This window comes from Anser brachyrhynchus (genome assembly GCF_964034855.1).
Source record: "Anser brachyrhynchus genome assembly, chromosome: 9".
Lineage (NCBI taxonomy): Eukaryota > Metazoa > Chordata > Aves > Anseriformes > Anatidae > Anser > Anser brachyrhynchus.
The window spans coordinates 16,841,183-16,858,901 of NC_137703.1; the positions used below are offsets into that span (position 1 = coordinate 16,841,183).

General features: G+C 50.1%; 1 protein-coding gene across 4 annotated transcripts in view; it reads right to left on the reverse strand.

Moving 5' to 3' along the window:
• Window positions 1-221: 221 nt before the first annotated feature.
• VPS8 (VPS8 subunit of CORVET complex) overlaps window positions 222-17,719 on the reverse strand; it is a 77,012-nt gene continuing 59,514 nt past the window's right edge. For all 4 annotated transcript variants that reach the window (XM_080604098.1, XM_080604097.1, XM_080604099.1 and 1 more), the window contains exons 41-45: window positions 14,990-15,070; window positions 13,388-13,557; window positions 12,302-12,473; window positions 1,536-1,616; window positions 222-851 (exon numbers count right to left, since the gene is read on the reverse strand). In XM_080604098.1, coding sequence (XP_080460224.1) covers window positions 705-851; window positions 1,536-1,616; window positions 12,302-12,473; window positions 13,388-13,557; window positions 14,990-15,070 — 651 coding nt within the window. In that variant the 3' untranslated portion in view covers window positions 222-704. The remainder of the gene's footprint in view (window positions 852-1,535; window positions 1,617-12,301; window positions 12,474-13,387; window positions 13,558-14,989; window positions 15,071-17,719) is intronic.

A 17,719-nucleotide genomic window follows, 5' to 3' on the forward strand; every position in this document is an offset into this window, starting at 1 on the left:
TTCAGGCCAGCCAGAACTGCAGGCAGACAAAAAGCAGAACCCAAAGCTGCCCAGCAGGGCTTACAGCTTTTGTTTTGTCACCTGTGGCTCCTGTGCCACTTCCACAGAGCACCCTTTTGCTACCAGTTGGGCAGTAATGGTACCAAGAAAACAGCAGCCAGCAGCGCTGCCATACCAGCAGCCTCTTACCCACTCCCCAGGCACACAGCTCACACACCCAATTTCAACCAAGGGCCTTTTAATGGAAGTTTGTAGGAACACGCTGTGCTCAGGTTCGTTTTCTCACATGTGAATTGCTTTCCGCAGCCTTTCCCAGGTTTGCCCATTCTTTGCCCTCAAACCCCGCACACGGCAGCGGGGCACGCCGTGCCACAGGCACACTCCTCCAGAGGAGCGGAGAGGACACGGTTATTTGGCAAAGTTATGGGTGCTGCCGCAAGCCTGCACGTCAGCGCAGTTTGGCCCCAGTGCTTGCAGTGCTTCAGCATGCTCGGTTTTCACCCCAGGCTTCCCAGCTTCCCATCCAGCTGCCCCGCAGCTGCCGCTCTGTTCGGTGAGCGGCGGCACAAGGTCACCTGCTGCTGCAAACCCTCACGTGCCCAGCAAGGCTCAGCACGGCACACCGGGCTGTGGGAAGGGCGGCGGTGGTGGCGGTGGGGAAATTCCAGCATCGTCACAGAAAAGCTCCCTGCAGAGCAGGAGCACTACTCTTCCACCAGCGGGGGGGGCGCCAGGTGCAGCTGGAAGGTCTCATTCTGGAAGACGCTGCTGGTGGCGGGGTCACCGTGCGCAACGCTGAGCAGCCCGTGCTTTTCACCATGGGTGCGGGACAGTTCTGTCAGGAGAGCCAGCTGCAAGACAAAACCCAGACAGCGCCACCTGAGGCCCCTGAAGCGCTCGCGTAAGGTGCAGAAGGACTCAGAGAGCTCGTGGGCATCATCTCCTGCTGCAGTTAGAGAAACCTTACCACGCGAAGACAAAGCTGTGTGCAGTGACCCTACAGACCTCTGCAGCACAACAGTCTTGAGCTGAACAACTTTCCACGTGTCTCTGGGTTATTTTTAAATTACATCATTGAAAAGCAATCCCAGAAAGAGCTCAGAGTGCCAGCAACCGCAGCCAGAACAGGCAGGAGGCACAAGGAAAAAGCCAGGGACAGAGGGAGCAGCCCTGCTTGGGCTGAGAAGGGCAGCACACAGGGGACGGGAGGAGGGGACCCTCTGTGCATAGGAGCCACAGGGATTTGAAAAGAACCCAAGAAATGTCACACCGTGGACTCTTTCAGGCCCAGCCTCAGAGCCAGAGGCATTTCCACTGTTGCGCTGCCAGTGAATTCCCCCAGCTGTCAGAGGCCAGAGGCAGCGTGGATGCCTTGTGATGTCGAACAGCCAGCTCTGTGCACGCTAAATTGCCAGCACTAAATGAAACCCAAGAGAAAAGCCAAAGCCCACGCTGCCAGTTCTAACGTGAGGCCTGGCAACACGCAAAATGCCCCGCACCAATTGAGAATGGAAAGGAAAACGGGTGGTACGTACTCTGGAGGTTCCTCGGTTGAGTCGGCAGAGTTGGTCGAAAGCTTGGATTTGCTGAGGATCTAACACAGACTCTGAACCTGCCTGGCGAAGAGAATGAGAAGGTTACAAAAACAACAAGATGCCAAATTTATACACAAATTTATCCCTGCCCCTGACACTGGGCCCAGAGCAGCCAGTCTGCAGCCCGGTCGGGGAAAAAAGGCCACTTTCCTCTGGCTGTAAGTCACTGCGTGCAGCACTGCGTGACTTTGGAAAGGAAACCTTGTTGTTGAACAAAGGATACTGAGGTGCTGTTGTATGCACAATGACTTGGGCGGAGGGAGGCTGTAGCTGACTGCAGACAAAGTTAACCTTTGGGGGAAGAAAAAAGAAAAGGAAGAGAGGAAGAAAAGGGGATGGGAAGACTCCCCCGCAGCCAGCTGGGAAGAGAAGTAAGGGGTCTCCCCGGATGAGCAGCCTCTCCCGAGCTCCCCCAGCCCTCTCTCTCCCCGCGGTCCCCCAGGTCCTGCTCACTCCCGGCCGGCCCGGCAGCACGCTGCCATCAGGCACAGCCCGTGCGGGGCTATGACTGGGAACGACAACTGCTCAAACGATCATCATCTGCTAATGGTCTCTCTCCTAAGGTCTGCTTTTCCCCTAGTGGACTAAAAACTAGGAAATGAGGAGAGAAAGGGTGTGGGGAGAGGAGGCGATTCACGCGCCAGTGGCAACCACGTCCCTTAGGAAGCCAGCCACAGCAGCGCGGGTTGCTGTTGTGCAGCTCTGGGGGCTGCTACAGCGCCACGGGTGAGGGTAACTGAGATACAAACACAGGTGCCACAGTCTGCAGCAAATTATTAGGCAGGAAGGGCGGAATGCATACTCGAACTGCTTTAAAAGGCATTATTTAAATATCCCAGGGAGGGATGGATGACACAGTATCACGGATTCTCGTAAGGTTTGTTCCATTTCACCACATCACGATGTTTCTATTTTGATTGTTTCAAAAGCATCATCAAGGAGCTACGACAGGAGCCAGGGAGAACAGCCTCCCTCATGAGCAGCAATCTGGCATCTGTCGTCTCTGGGGATCTATTTTTAAGGGAACATTCAATATTCATTCTTAAATATTTTCCCCAAAACACATTTCCCAAAGGCTATAAACCCAAAATGCTACAGTCCTACAAGCGACTGCTCACTGAAGTTGAATTTACCCCTAACTTTTTGGCCACAGAACAAGCCCAATTTGAAGACGCAGCATGACTTCGAGGAGCGCGGCCAGCTGGGCTGAAGGCTGAACCGGCCCCACAAGGGCAGGTGGAGCTCCGCTGCTCCCCGCAGTCAGGCAGGGCGGCTGCCAGGCGGGCACATCCTGCTCCTCTCTGGCTGCTGCGGCTCCTGCCACCGCGAGGCCCTTCTCCAGGGAGGATTTCTCCTCTGGGGTTGCAGTGCTGCAGCAGCCAGCTGCCTTTATGCTTCTCATGCTCTGTGGCGTGTTCGAGGAGCACATTCAAAAGCTCTGTGAAGATGACTCCCAGTGCTACGTGCAGAAATAAAGCACACACTACGGCAACCTGGTGCAGGAACCCTTCTGGCTACTGCGCGAGGAAAATCAACCAAAACAAACTGCTTCAAAGAAAGTTATGATGGACAAAACTCAGCGCACAAACGCCACGGAGAGCACACAACCACCAGTCAGAGCAAGGCACTGGCACCAGCCTTGGCTTCCCTGATAGCACAAGTCTCCCTTGCAGCAGCAGCCCGCCAGCCCCTGCAGCACCAGAGTCACGTTGACGCTGGTATCAGGGAAACTCCATCTGGGAACAATTTATTCGGAGCCTTGGTGGGGTTGTTTGCTCCCCAACAGCACCTTTACCTGCCCCTCTCTTCTGGCATCTCCTCCCTCATGTGCCCCCGTTCCTACTGAGCTCTGACAAAGCCCAGCCTGGGCAGAAGCTCAGCACGCATCCGCCTGCCTCTTCGCCACGTGAATGTCCTGGAGATGCTGCAGAGCTGGAGGGCATGGCAGTGCTCGGGGGGGGGGGGGGGGGGGGGGGATGCACCCAACCTGCCACACGTTTCCTGAAGCCTGAGTAGGTTTGTTACTCTTGGAGCACTGTACGTTGTACCTTTGAGATGCTCATCAAGTTGTTTGAGAAGAACAACGTCCTGACTACAGCTTGCTCACGCTAGGAGCTTGTGCTCAAACTCATTTCTTCCCCTCCCAAGATATTATTTATATTGTAAATAACTATTTGTAATCACCAGTCAAGGAGCCAAATGTTCATAGTCCCTGCACAGATGGCATAGGCTTTGAACCAGGGAGCCTGTGACCCTTAGGGTCACATATCTGCAGCTGACAGGTTGTACAGGCACTCCCATGGGACATGCAGGTCATTTTTTATTTATTTATTTTTTCCCCAAGAAAGAAGACTATCAACAGCAGAACAAGGAAAAACTGCCCTCCACATTTGCTGTGGCCACAGGCATTCAAGGACAAGGAAAATGCAATATAATTGGCCTCCCCTCTTCTGTTATCTCTCTACCACGCGTATGTAACTATCAATCAGGCTGTTCTCCAGGCTGATGAGCTGAAATATTGCAGGCAATTCTCGCTGTTGCCATGGGAACGGCTGCTGTCAGGCCTCTTCCTTTTTTAACCGTGTCACTAAAGGCATGTTTCCATTCAAGAGCTACAGGCAGGCTCTCGGAGTCCGGCATCAGCACTCAGGCATTAGTGGAATTCACTCGGCTCCTTCGCTCACCCCCCAACACAGCCACGGCCTCTGGCACCACCCCGGGGCCAGGCGGCTCATTATGGGCTACATCGGCTCTGAATCACTTCAGCTCCTCCAAGCCATTTCCAGCCGAACCCTCGCACCGCCTCAGGAAGGTCCCAGACTCAGCGCAGAATCCAAGAGACTCGGTTTATCCCCCTGAGACGCTGGGCCAGCAACCCGAAGGGTTCCTTTTTGTTGTACAGAGATCCCACCACTATAATGCTGATCTCTTGTAGCACATTTTGCTTGCACGTATTCCACCCCCCTCTGGTACTCACCACACCACCCTCCTAAGCCTGCAATTATCTTTAATTTAACAGCTACAAAATCCATCATCAGCTCGTGCCTAAGCAAAGCAGATCATGCCGCGGTTGTAAGCAGAGGCACCGTTAACAGTCACACCAAGAGAGCCATCTAAGTGCTGCCTCTTGGAGCCACAACTCCCACGGAAGATATTGCTACATCCATTTCACAGCGTGTCGCTGCGCCACATTACCCTGGAGGGCCACTTTGTAACACAGGACAGATGCAGCCAGAAGTCCTGGGGAAGGTTTCGGGATTCCTAGGAATAAAAGTAACACCCGCCTCCCTCATTTAAAGAGCTGAGCCCACAGGCACTGGCCACCAAGCCTGCCTTCTGCCAGCCCACCCCTGTGGCGACAGGACGCTAACTTCACCACGCCTCCAGTATGCAGCCTTACAGAGCAGTACCCGCCTGGAGTTTTGTGTTTTACTTTTGTGGAGTAATGTGGGATGAGCCACTTCACACAAGGCTAAGTAAATCTGCTGCTCTTCCCCAGGTTTAGGACCTGCTGTTCTCACGGTGCTCCCGGGAACTTGGAACAATCAAATGAAAGGACAGCAAAGCAGGCAGGCTGCTGCTCTGCTCCGACCCACAGTCCTTACAGAGTTGTTAACACACTCCAGAAAACCTCAGGCAATTCCTCACAGAACAAAGACATGCCGCTGTGAATCCGTGCCCCTGGTACGGGACAGACACAGCCCAGGCGATCCCCGTGGAGCGGGGCACCCGGCCCTCAGGAGCCGGGCACCCGGCCGTGCAGGCCACGCCAGGCAGCGCTGCAAGCGAGCAGCATCTTTGCTGGGAGGGCAGCCCAGGGCCACCGCGGCAGCGTGAGGTGCCGCTTACGGGCAGCCGGGAGCGTGTCGGCACCCACCTCCGCCAGCACGCGCAGGGCTCCAGCCGTGGGCGCCGCGCCGCTACCTCGGGGCTGGCAGCGCTGCGAGCAGCACCTGCAGGGAACAGAAGCACTGCCTCACCACAGCCCTCCTCTGACCTCCTCGGGAGCAGGACGGGAAGGGCAGGTGTCTCTTGGTTCCAGCTGAACTTAGCTGGACTTCAGGAGCAGAGCTCCCACTCAAGGCAAGGGAGAGGAGAGGCTTATCTGTGCTCTGATGGCCCCACTGCTGCTGCTACGTGAGGTACTGCAGCGACTGAGGAGGGGGGAGGAAGGAGAACTGTCTGTATGGAGTATCCAGAAAGCACACTGGCATCTCTGCTCTCCCTGTGCTAGCCGCTCTGCTCAGCAGCTCACGCTCACGCCAGGCACTGCTGGAATATTCCCAAGGACTTCTGCTGCTGCCTTCAGCCAAAGGAGCAACAACGCTGCTCGGGATTAATTAGATAAACAAAAACCACACATCCTCACTACGAGCGTCCTCACTGGACACCATAGCCCAGCAGACGAAGCATTTATAAATAATGTAGCAGGCTCCAGGGGAAGCATGGCAGCGTGTGGAATAAACATTACATTAAATGTTGCCCAACTACCTGTGCTCAGTCTGATCCCAGTTCGGTGCCCAAGCCCAAGATAACAAAAGCAGCACACGAGACAAATAATTCATTTTCTAAACATGAGTTATGGAGGCTGCTCAACAGTGTTCCACAAGAGCCGGGCACAGAAGACCAAAGAGGTGCGGTGTCCTCTCAGTGGCAGGACTTCAGGGTGAGAAAGGGAAGGGGAGAAGCTCTACCCGGAGTGAGAAGGACTCACTAATGCCTCGTGTCAGGGGCTGGTTGATAACATGACCCCAACTCTCAGTGAAAACCCAGACACCTTTGCTGCGTGTCCCCTTCAAAACCCCTGACACCCATGCAGCAACCTGCTGCTGCTGTATAAGAAGGAAGTTTGTCGCGTCTTTGAGAATAACTCCGGCTGTGGAAGCTCGGCTGCAGCTGCCCAAGCCTTTCTCTGCCCAGTTCACAGGTACAGCAACAAAACGCGCTGGTTTCGGTGTGCGACGTGAAGGAAGGGGGAGGGAGACAGGACAGGGAAACCGCAGCTTTCTGCTGAAGGGATTTATGAGGGAGAGATGTTCATCTACCACCTGCACTTCTGAAGGCTGCCCAAGACAGCCAGTGATCCCTTGGCTCCCACAACGCCACTGGCCCAGCTATAATTCCCTCTCATAGTGTCCCACGTGGGGACTGCAAAGTGAAACAAAACCTCAGCTCCCGCTTATTTTGCTCCCCTCCTTCAAAGGAACATCAAGGAGAACGGACAGTCTTGTAGGGCCTTCCTGACCCCTTAGCAGTTTCTCATTCCTCGGCCCCGGGGGAGCAGCAGCCGCCCCTGCAGCGCCAGCAGCCGCAGAGCAGCGGCCAGCGGGAGCGCCGAGCACCACGCCGGCTCTGGACAAGCAGCCTCCGCTAGCAGATGGAAAGTCACACCGTTTCTTTCCTGCCTGTGCTCCACGGCAGATCTGCGAAGACAGGCTGGAAGGCTGCAATTTCGCCCCGCAGACACGCAGCGAGCAGTGCTGGTTCCGCGGGGAGCAGGCACACGACTGTCGAGCGGTGCGGAGCCGCACAGAGCCGCTGGCAGCAGGGACTGGTGCAGCTTGGGGGAACATCGACAGGCTGCAGCGGCCCCGCAGCTGTCACTGTGTTCCTGCGAGCCTGTTTTACAGATCCTCTTCGGTTTGAGATGTTTTATTCAAACACGGGAATTTCCATTGAACCACAGGAATATTTTCTTTGAAAGTGAGATTTGAAGTAAAGCAAAGAAGATTACAAACCAGAAGTTTGCCACCTTTTCTCTTAGCGAGGACACAGCACTTTGGGAGCAGCCCGTTGCTTTGGTCTTCGCGTTAGGCAGTTTGGAAGTAAGCTGTCTGCGCCTGGTGTCAGCCTCTCACAGGTGCCAGAGGGCGTGACTTCGGGTCGCAGGCAGAAGGAAACTTCTGCTGCACTGCAGGTTATTACATATGAAAGGCCAGGGGAAGCAATTACAATTCAGCCAGATTTTCTCTTAAAAAAAAAATCCCAACAAAACAAACTACCCAGGGATATGGAAAGTGCAAGAATACAGTCAATTTTGATTTGGAAGCTGCTAAAGGATGCCTATGTTCCTGAAATTAGTTGCTTTAAATTTGTATTTTATTTTCGGTTTTAACTTTGCTGCCAGCCCTCTTCTGGCTGCTAATTTAAACCCCTGCACTCAGTTTTCTTCTTATTAAATCATTTTAGCTTCCAATGTATTACAAGAAATCTTAAAACACAGATGTTCTGCTGATAAGAAGCCAATAGCACTAAGTGCCTCCCCATCCTTCCTCACACGGACTTTCTAAGCATTGTAGAAGTTGAGGAATCCACCACCAAAACCAACTCCAAGGCTGAGGGATGGGGCTCCCGTGGGAGAGCGTGCCATCCTGTCACTGTACGCAGCACTCGTTATCTGCCTGGTGCCATCTGGGGAAAAATTCATGCGTGGATATTTTCAAAGTTGAAAAGTCCCTGGAAAATTCTGGTATTGCTGGAGTCAAGGTAATGACTGACGGTCACCGTTACACTGGAAACAGTAAAATTGGCTCTGTCTACTGGTTGACAGAGGTCATGTAACGTTTTTCTAGCTCTAAAATAAGTATTGGGGGAAAAAAGAGTCCTAACCCTCGTTCTTACCCAACAGAAAGCACAGACATGCTGCGGAGGAACATTTAACATCTCAGGCGAGGGATACAACGTGGTACCAACACCTCCTCAGGTGCTGTCAACCCCCCCCGTGCTGGAAGGAAAGCTGCGCTGCAGAGGGGCGCCGGCGACAGGCTGCAGAGCACAGCCCAAACGCGGAGTCCAACAAACTGGATTAACTACGGATCACACTCATTGTCCGTCCTGGCGTGACTTCACAGGATTAAACTCCTGAATAAAACATATCTGCCATCTGGACAGCTCTAACAATGGTGCCCTCAGAACTCGCATCATTCTCAGACATGGAAGCACCAGAGCATTTCAGCTTAGGGTTTCACAGCATTTTCTGCAGAATTCATGGTCCAAGAACCAAGCCTGTGTTCCTCTCCCTGATCCCTACTGCGCAGCCTGGCAGAATAAATGGAAAACGCTACCTACCTCACCGTAACAAGGCAAATTAGTTTTGAAGACCAATGACTAAGATACAGAGACTATTTCACTTACGTATTTAGGCAAAAGACTATCTACTGTGCTCCTGCCTCAGTTAACTTCAATCACCATGACACAAAAAAAAAAAAACAAACACAGTGAAGGTTTTAAAAGAGATTATGAAAAACAACATACACAAACTTTCATTTCTGGAAAGAGATAAGGTAAGGCAGACAGGACAGATGATCGGTTTAGACACTGAAGATTACCCTTGGCAGGACAGCAAGGTTTCAGGGATAACACAGAAAGCACAAACTTTTGGTAAGAAAAATGAAGGGGAAAGAAAGCCCCTTTGGCCTTCTCTCATTATTCCTCCCCTTTGCCGGGGCAAGATGCCTTAAGCCCCTACCAGAGTGAGGCTCCGTGTAAATACGCGCCGTCACCGGATTCAATAATGATTCCGCACTGGTTTGTGGCACCTCTCCACCTCCCCCAGTTTCAAGGCAGTTGCTACAGAAGTCATGCATGCAAAGCAGGGACAGAGAAAATACTGTCTGTTGGGCTGTCATTTCACATATAAATCTCAACAACATCGCAGAATTCAAACTGACAGTCTTTGTTTCAACAGAGCAGAACTGGTACTATGAAATGCACTCCAGATGCTCAGTGGCATCTCTCAGTACAAACCTACTCCTAATTCAAGGCCTGCTAAGAAAATAAGTATCTAAAGTGAAGATTTTACTACAGAAGACACCAGAATTAGCTCATACCAGGGGACAGACAGCACTTTCAGGATCTTCAAAGAAACAGCCTCCCCGTGGCCCCATACGCAAAACCTCCCAGGACCTTCGGAGCTGGTTCTCTAGGGCGCAGGGAGGCAGGGCTCAACGCAGCAGGTGTGTCAGTGCACCCTCCCTGGGATGTCCTGGCCGTTCTCTGTAGAAACGCCAGACGTGGAAGCAAGCACAGCATGGCCAGCACAGGTCTCTGGGTCTGCCCGGTGCCAGCTGAGTCAAGAGAAGGCAGAGAAGCCCTTCACCAGAAAAGGGCAACACTAGAAGGACGAACGAACATTGTGGCAAAGCCAAACTAAATCCTGCCCGCACCTGGGGTCGTGCCGCAGAGCAGTGACGCCTGCTGTCTTAGACCTGGGCTGGGAAGGACCCACGGGAAGACGTGAACGTGGCTGGGGGCCCTGCAGGTCTCCCTTCCCCTTCAGTCCCACCACTTGTCCGCTCCTCTCTCCAGCACCCCGCACCACCCGCCCGGCTGCTGGGGAACCACCCCCACCTTCCCACCAGCCCCGGGCGTTCTGCACAGACCAGTGCCGCGTCAAAACAAGCACGGGGATTATGCTCTGCCGAGCTTAGCTATTCCCATGCGTAATTCTCTAAGAACCTCCGCTTAAATTAATTTCAGTTTGCACGAGACCCAGCCCCGCAGCGCCGGCCTGCCTGCGGCCAGGCAGCTCTCCTCGCCGTCTGCTGTCGGCCTCGGTGCGGCCGGGCCGTACGCGCATCCCCTGCGCCTTCCCGGCATTGCCCCAGAACGAGTCTGCTCTGTAGCTCACACTGTTCCCCGCCAGCTGAATCGTTACCTCACAGGGTTAATTAACGCTACAGAGCAGCAATTGTTAAGCAAACAAACTTCCCGGAGAAGCTAGAGATTTCAGTCTCGCCAAGTCTAAATATATTCGGCTTTTTAAAGATGTGACTGCACAACAGTTTAATCACATGCAAGCGCTACAGTTAAATATTATAATTTAAATATATGATGAACATCGCAAACTTGGAGAGGATCTGGGCCATCAGGAGGAGGAGGCGGGGGGCTGGAAGCAGTGCTAGTGCTCTGACGAGCCTGAGCCAAGCTGCGCTGGGCCGGCTGCGCGGAGCAGGAAGGATGCGTTTCCCTGCCAAGAGCACATGACAGACAGCAGGGAAGCATCCAGCACTCGGGTAACCTGGCGTGGATGCTTTCTAGCTAGCGTTAGATGATCTCTGCTGTAACCCTTTTTCTTCCCCATCCAGTCCCTCTCCACATGGCTCCCTTTAAGCCCTGAGTCCCCAGCCAGTCCCTCACTTCTGCAAACGGATCAGTTTAAGGGCAGCATCATCTCCTCCCTGCCCTCATCGCTCCCGTGTCATCCGAAGCATTTTCTGCTTCGTTCTGCTCCCAGGTGTGCCTAGGCCCATATTAACCGGGAGACACAGGGCTTCTCTGACCAGCTCATGAGAAGCCCAGCAATAATCAAGTTGTGAGGCAGTGCTATGAAACACCAGGCACTTTAATGACTGACGTGGTTTTAGTACTTAATTTTGTCTTCAGCTTTTCAAGCTAAGTCTGGTCTGGCACACCGGCTTGGCACGCATTACTCTGGAGCAAAAGTTTAGGGGGCAAAATACAGAGCTGCTGATTCTGCCCAACTTTAGAGCCAGTATCTGTATTTCATTGCTAACGGGATGGAAACACAAAACGCCAACCATTTGTACGCAGCCTGGATCACAGTCGATTTACAATCTCTACTGGGAAAGCTTTTCTTTCTGTCACTGTATTAGAAACTAACACAATCTGACTGCAAAGATTGCATTGTGCTCCCTGCACTCCTCAGAGACTACTTTTCCCCTAAGTCTCCCTTCAAACAGGAAGCTTCTTCTTTTTGTTAATACAGAAGCTGATGGAAGTTGACTAATGCTGTTAGCTATCTTTTGATCAGAATTGATTTGGCAGAAATTGAAATAATCAGCTAGAAGAAAACTGAAGTAGTACTATAAAAACGTACCCTAAGATTGAATTACTCTGCTTTCAGAAGCAGAAATACATTGCTTTGCATGCCATTTGGGTGGTGACAAGTGTCCAACATACCTTGAGGCATTTAGGAACAAACCTTCATCAGTGACCCTGTCTGGAACATGGGACAGCAGAGAGCAGTTCCACCCCCGTGCGGGATTTCTCAAAGGCATCCCAACAAGCTACCTGCTATTTTTGCTCACAGTCCACAGTACCGTGCCAGGGAAAACACAGCAGCATGCACACTGAGACCAAGTGTCTGTTTGAAGTAGGGGTGGTGAAACTTCTTGCACACACGTATTGACAATAAATACAAACTAATTATCCGTTCTCTTGCCTAAATACAGCTGCAGCAGTCTTGTTTACATGCAAGCTTCTTTAAACATTGTGCTAGCATTTTACTAGTCAAATCAATGCCAGATCTCTTACCCAGAGCCAGGCTAGGAAGGTAGAACAGAGGTTCTACGATCCAACCACGAGGAATGCACCAGCTTTTACTACAAGTTTTACACAAAACACAGCTAAATTTGGTTTGAAAGGAACTGTCCCCATTGGCCCATCTCAGGCTCTCACAAACAAGACAAAGCAGTGGATGCATCTGTCAGGTAATCAGCTGCACGTATCTAGCTTCCCTTCATGCTGGCTAGTGGTTCCCGGACCTTCGGGATGGACACATTACCTTTTCTTGCACAGCTCTGTATACCCACACCAAAACAAAATGACCTCCATAAATGTGACTAGCTAACTGCAGATACTGTTTGACACTGATCGTAGGCTTGTCTGGAAGCAGAGTACGACATGAAAACAAAGCACTGAAGTCTAGAAGTTAACTTGGAAAGAAAACGCTTTACAAGTCTTACCTGCGTCAAGGATGCCGCACTTCCTTTTTTCAGCTCTGAGAAGTTCTCACTCAGTTTTCCTCCTCCCTTGTTGCTTGAATTGCATTTATAGCACATCCACCGCATCAGGCCTTTGGTTACTACCCCACACTCTTTACTCAGCAGACACAGAGAATGGTACAAGTGGCCACAGCTGTAAAGGCAGGAGAAAACTTCCGTCAAAGCAGGGTAATGCAGCCTATCAGCACTACAGTTTGGAGAGGAAATCTCTGGTCAATGGAAAACAAGTCTGTTTGGCTACATACACACCAGCAGTGTGTACACTCCCTTCATACCTCCACGCTCTCCTGCAGGATTTCTAGCCTTGCAAAAGTACCAGCAGATGTGCACTTGCTGATGCAGTTACAGATCACAATACTAAAGGAATAATGATCCTGTTTTACAGCCACTTGGCCACAGACAGGAACATTAGAGGTGCCAGAGCACATCATCAGGGCTGCAATAGATCCGAGATGTACAAATATAGGCAAATAAAACCACAACGCTGCAATTATTTCTGGGACAACAGGTATCCGCTGGGCCCCAAGACTTCCCCAGCACAAAGCACTGTATTTGGCACAGAACAGCAGTAGGTCAGCTGGCAGCAAAACACAGTGCCCCTAGTTTTACTTGCTGCATCTAGTTTTCAGACCATTTACGTTTTATGAAGCTCTGCAAAGAGTTTCTGCTCTGTTTTACAGCATTGCTCAGTAGGGGCACACAGGTGGTTAAGGGTATCAGCAAGGACTGTGCTGTCCATGCACATCAGAGAATCACCTTCTGCTAACACATGCTTTGCCAGGAGAGCTGACGTGAATTGACAGCTTACCGAACTGCTCTCACAAAACTGTAAGGGAATTTTTTTCAGCTAAGACAAAGCTGGCTACATGCAAAGAAGTCTGGCTATGATCAGTTTGACTGGCCAGCCCATTCACAGTGCAAGGGAACAGGAGATACACACCCACAGGAACACACACCATTACTTAGAGAAGACCAGTGGCTTTTTTTTTTTTTAAATTTTAAAATACTAACATGAACACATCTGTGAATCTATCCTCTTAACTTTACCTGAAAACAATGATTTCATCAGCAGTTTCTTGCCTTCTTTTGTACTGCTGTAGACAAATGCAGCAGTAATCCTGCTTTGGGGTAAGCCCTCTAGTGACAGAAGCTCTTAGGTTACACAGGGACCAGTGGAGATCATGGTTTAAAAGATTCGTAGTTGTCTCTAGAAGGGTCTGTGTGGAAGACAATATGCAGAATAACTAAGTCATTTTGTCATCTTCACAGTGCAGAAAATCCACGCTGTTCAGTTCTTCGTAACAAGCAGCTTATCAGATTGCTAAGAACAAACCCAACCACACAAAATTGCTTATTTTACGTTTTGTAGCTGCTGTCTTCAAAATACTTATCTTTTTACCACAAGTTAATGCCGACGACACCTTTTCACTCCTAAATAGGTAGATAAGTGCTTTATTGATTTTTGTCTGAGAGCATTAAAAGAGATGTGGGAGAGCAAGCTCATCTTGTCATCTTCTGTACCAGACTTCTTTTCCTCTCTACCTGGTAAGTTACTGCATATAACCCCCTATTTTATTAGAAACATACAGATAAAAATCAAAGTCCAGTGCACTATCACAATTAAAATACGAAAGAACACTGAATCTCTCTCATTTGCTAACTCTTCCCAACTGAGATCTTCATTTCTAAGAATGAAAAGCAAAACACCCTTAGTTTTTAGTGGCCAGTGCTTCCTTAAGCAACAACAAAACGGGTATCAGCGATAGGTGCTTTGATCTGTGACTTATTTATGCCCTGTAATAGCAACTCACAAAAGGCTTCAGAGGTTGTATTGGTGGTTCCTTAGAAAGACAAAAATCAAAGGCAGTGGGCTGGTCCATATAATGAATACACAGCCTTTACCAGACAACTGCTAGCAACAACAGATCAGAGAGCCTGTGCCGCTCAGAGCAGACCTTCCTCAAAAACTCAGAGAATCTCTCTTTACATTCAGTCTTCTACAGTAAAGCTATTTCCCATTTTATTTTTAAATTGGATGATGCTGCATGGAGGCCTGAGCAGTAGCTAAGATGGTAGCACTTTATAGTAAAAAGAACAGGAGACAGTGAGTTTGGAGGAAGACTACGCATTCTGTTTCAGGAAAAAATGACCTTTATAAAACGTAGAAGGTTGGAGACTCTCTGGGATTTAAGACTGAACAGAGAAAGGCAGGAGTGAGACAGGTAAAACGTAATAGCGTGACAAAAGAAGTGCAGCATTACCACTGGGAAATGGCAAAACAGACTAATTTAAAAGGCACATATTTAAAATCATGTTAAAAAAACAAACCATATTGGTTGTGCCTTTGACTCCCTAACTGCAGGATTAGTTGGAAAAAAAAAAAGCAGGTGTTCATGCTTCCAGTACATTTAACATAAATCTCCACTACAGAGGTGTTCACATCATCACGTACCTGTCAGTCCCTTCACTTGTAATCTGTCTGCAAGCTACACAAACTCATTCCCCTTCCCCAGATCACACAACTATAGATCACTTGTGTGTCCATTTACTTTGCTTGCAGAGATAGCAAATCAGAGAGCAAAGCAGGCTAGACACTAAAAAGAATCCCTGTATTTAGGGGTGGACAGAACAGAAATGCATGCAACTTACTTGTTCGTAGTTAAAAGTGTCCAGCATTCCCAGGACAAGTCCTTGAATTTCTCCAAGTTTCCCTTTTCCATAAACTGGATCCTGTGTGAAGAAACGAGAAACGAGAAGCTGCATCACAGAACGTGCTAATTTGTTATTGCCAGCCTCCCCCCCTTCTTCCTCCCCTCCAGGTTGCCATCACACACAGAAGTTACGACTCCGGATATAAAGACACCGCACACACACAAGGAGGCACAGTAACCATACGTATCGATGCGAAAACTGGTGACTAGCAAAACCAAGTAGATGGCATCATCAATACTGATTACGGTACTTGGGTCAAAAGAGTTCAGATGTGACCTTGGGAACTTCAGGAGGTGCAAGAGTTGACTAGAGAATGCATTCGAGGAATATGAGAGGAAACAACAAGCAGCACCCCGCAGCAAGAGCAGAGGCACCGACTCCACCCGCGGTGCCACTTGGGGCTGGTTCCACGTGCCCTGAGCAGCTCTACTTCCATTTCCCCGTAGCACAAGAGAAGGGCTGGGCTACGAGTCACTGCCCTGGCACAGCTCAGCCAGCTTCCTTATGCCTGCTCCAAACCAAACCTCTCCTCCTCCTCCCCAGCCACCTCTGAGGCATCACTCAGCACAGGACAGGAATCCTGGCCTAGGGTGCATCTCCCGTTCTGGGGCGGGCTTTGTGTCTTTAACATAAATGGGAAGCAAAGAAGGGCAGAGAGGGTGGTTGCAGGATCTGCTACTGGCTCCTGCAGCGCTGTGATCCACACGGTGCTGCCCAGCTTCTGTTCTGCCTCTGTGGCCGGACAGCCTGATCCGCAAGAGAGCAAAGCTGTGCCCTTTCCCGTCCCAAGCTGGCACGCACCTGCCTATAATCAGAACAAGTCGACCAGGAACGCTTCAAAAGAGGATCAGGGGACTTTGTACAGCATACAAATTCCAGAGACTGGCAGTCATTGAACTGGACTTGGAAAAAATATTTTGCACTGCTGGGAGGCAGTGAAAGGCAAATGGGAGGAAGGCTGCTGAAAGCCAAGAAGCAGCTGACTGGTGGAATGGGCAAGACATGGGCAAAAGTAGAGATGGACTGGCAAGATGCGATAAGGAAAGTAACACCGAGGTAGAAAAGTGATGGAGGCATGGTAGAAACACGGACAGAAGGGCCTAGATAAACAAGTTCTGGATTAGATGAATGAGGAAAAGCAGGAGCAAGGCTGATTCCACGCTGGGACTGAGAGCCAGAGAGAGGAGAATCAAGAGCAGAAAAGCAAGTTGGCAAAGAAGAGGCAAGTAGCATGGAAGTTAGACTGCAAGACACCCAGAGAGAACACCAAAATAGGGACAGAAAGTCAGGCAGGCAATTCTGGACAACAGCTTTCACAGGAAATGTGATGGGGAGAAATGCCAACATGCAAGCCTAAATAAAACCAGCACTGAGTAATATCACTTGAGTCCACTCGAGGCTGTAGATTTGGGATACAGAGAAGAGCCTGACAAGCTGCAAAGGCTACTTTTTTTGCTAGGTAAACAGTTCGGCCTCAAACAACATTAAGCTTTCCTTCTGCATGTATAATTTAAAAGCAACAACATAGAAAGTACACTACACTGAGTCACCGTATGAATTATAGAGAGCAACAGAGAAGGCAGGACTCCCAACCCAGCATGTATGTACGGAGTATGTTCTTTCTGTATTCACCTGATACTTTTCTGAAGAACTCAAGTACATGGCCAAGGAAAGCCAAACAGGTAACCCAAACTGTACAGAGGCAACCATTTACACAGAGCAAATAAGGCTTCCCAAGCTGCAAGCTGCCACTTTCAGTGCAGCTTGTTTCTTTCCTTTACAGAGGTACAGGAGGAGGAAGAGGAAACGTGAACACGAGAGGAATCAAAGAGCCACCTTCAGAGTTGCAGAGGAAGGATGTGAGTCTGATGGCCACCTTTCAGATGCTCAGTTTTTCCTCAAGTCAGGCTTGATAGTCTCTAAAAAATCAGCAGATAGGAAGAGAATTGGCTTTCCTCTACAGAGGAGCCATGTGGTCTAGCAAAACCTTACAGCCTGGTAGTCAAGTGCAAGTGGCCCATGCACATTTCCTGCTGGCAGCCATTAAGGAGAGTGCTGCACAGTCCTAGGCTGCAGCTGTTTACCTGCCTTGAGAATGAAATCCAGATCTGTAAGTCCACGTTCCCAGCAAGTTATAAAGCTTTCTTCCAATTTGCTGCTTTCAGCCCTCACAAAATTTACAGCCACAAGAGCCTGATGGGATCAATTACCTTCAGGGAGGAATATGTTTCATTAATTCCACCTTGTAAAATTTGTCTCTGGGATTCATACATGCTCTGAATGCACTGTATGGGGTGGCCCATTACTAGAAGTGAGTTGTGCCAAGTCAGGAAGAGAACACAGCTACTTTCCCCTGGCTGGTTATTTCCTCAGGGATGTGGCGCACTCACCATCGTATGCCAAAGCCAAACTCACTGCTCAGCATGGCTACACAAACACACACCTCGGGAAAAGTCGGCCAGTATTGGTATGCAAACCAGAGATGCTCATGCAGCCTCTGAGCCAGTTCTGTCTCCTCCATTTCCCCTTTTTCCTGGGACCAGGAAACAGAAATTTCTTTGCTGACAGCACTCACAGAACTGTGCTAATGCGCTATGAACTCAGAAAATGCATTCATGTGCAGCTGAAGCTTCATCTGATTTGCAAGGGGACAGAGTAACTCTTGTA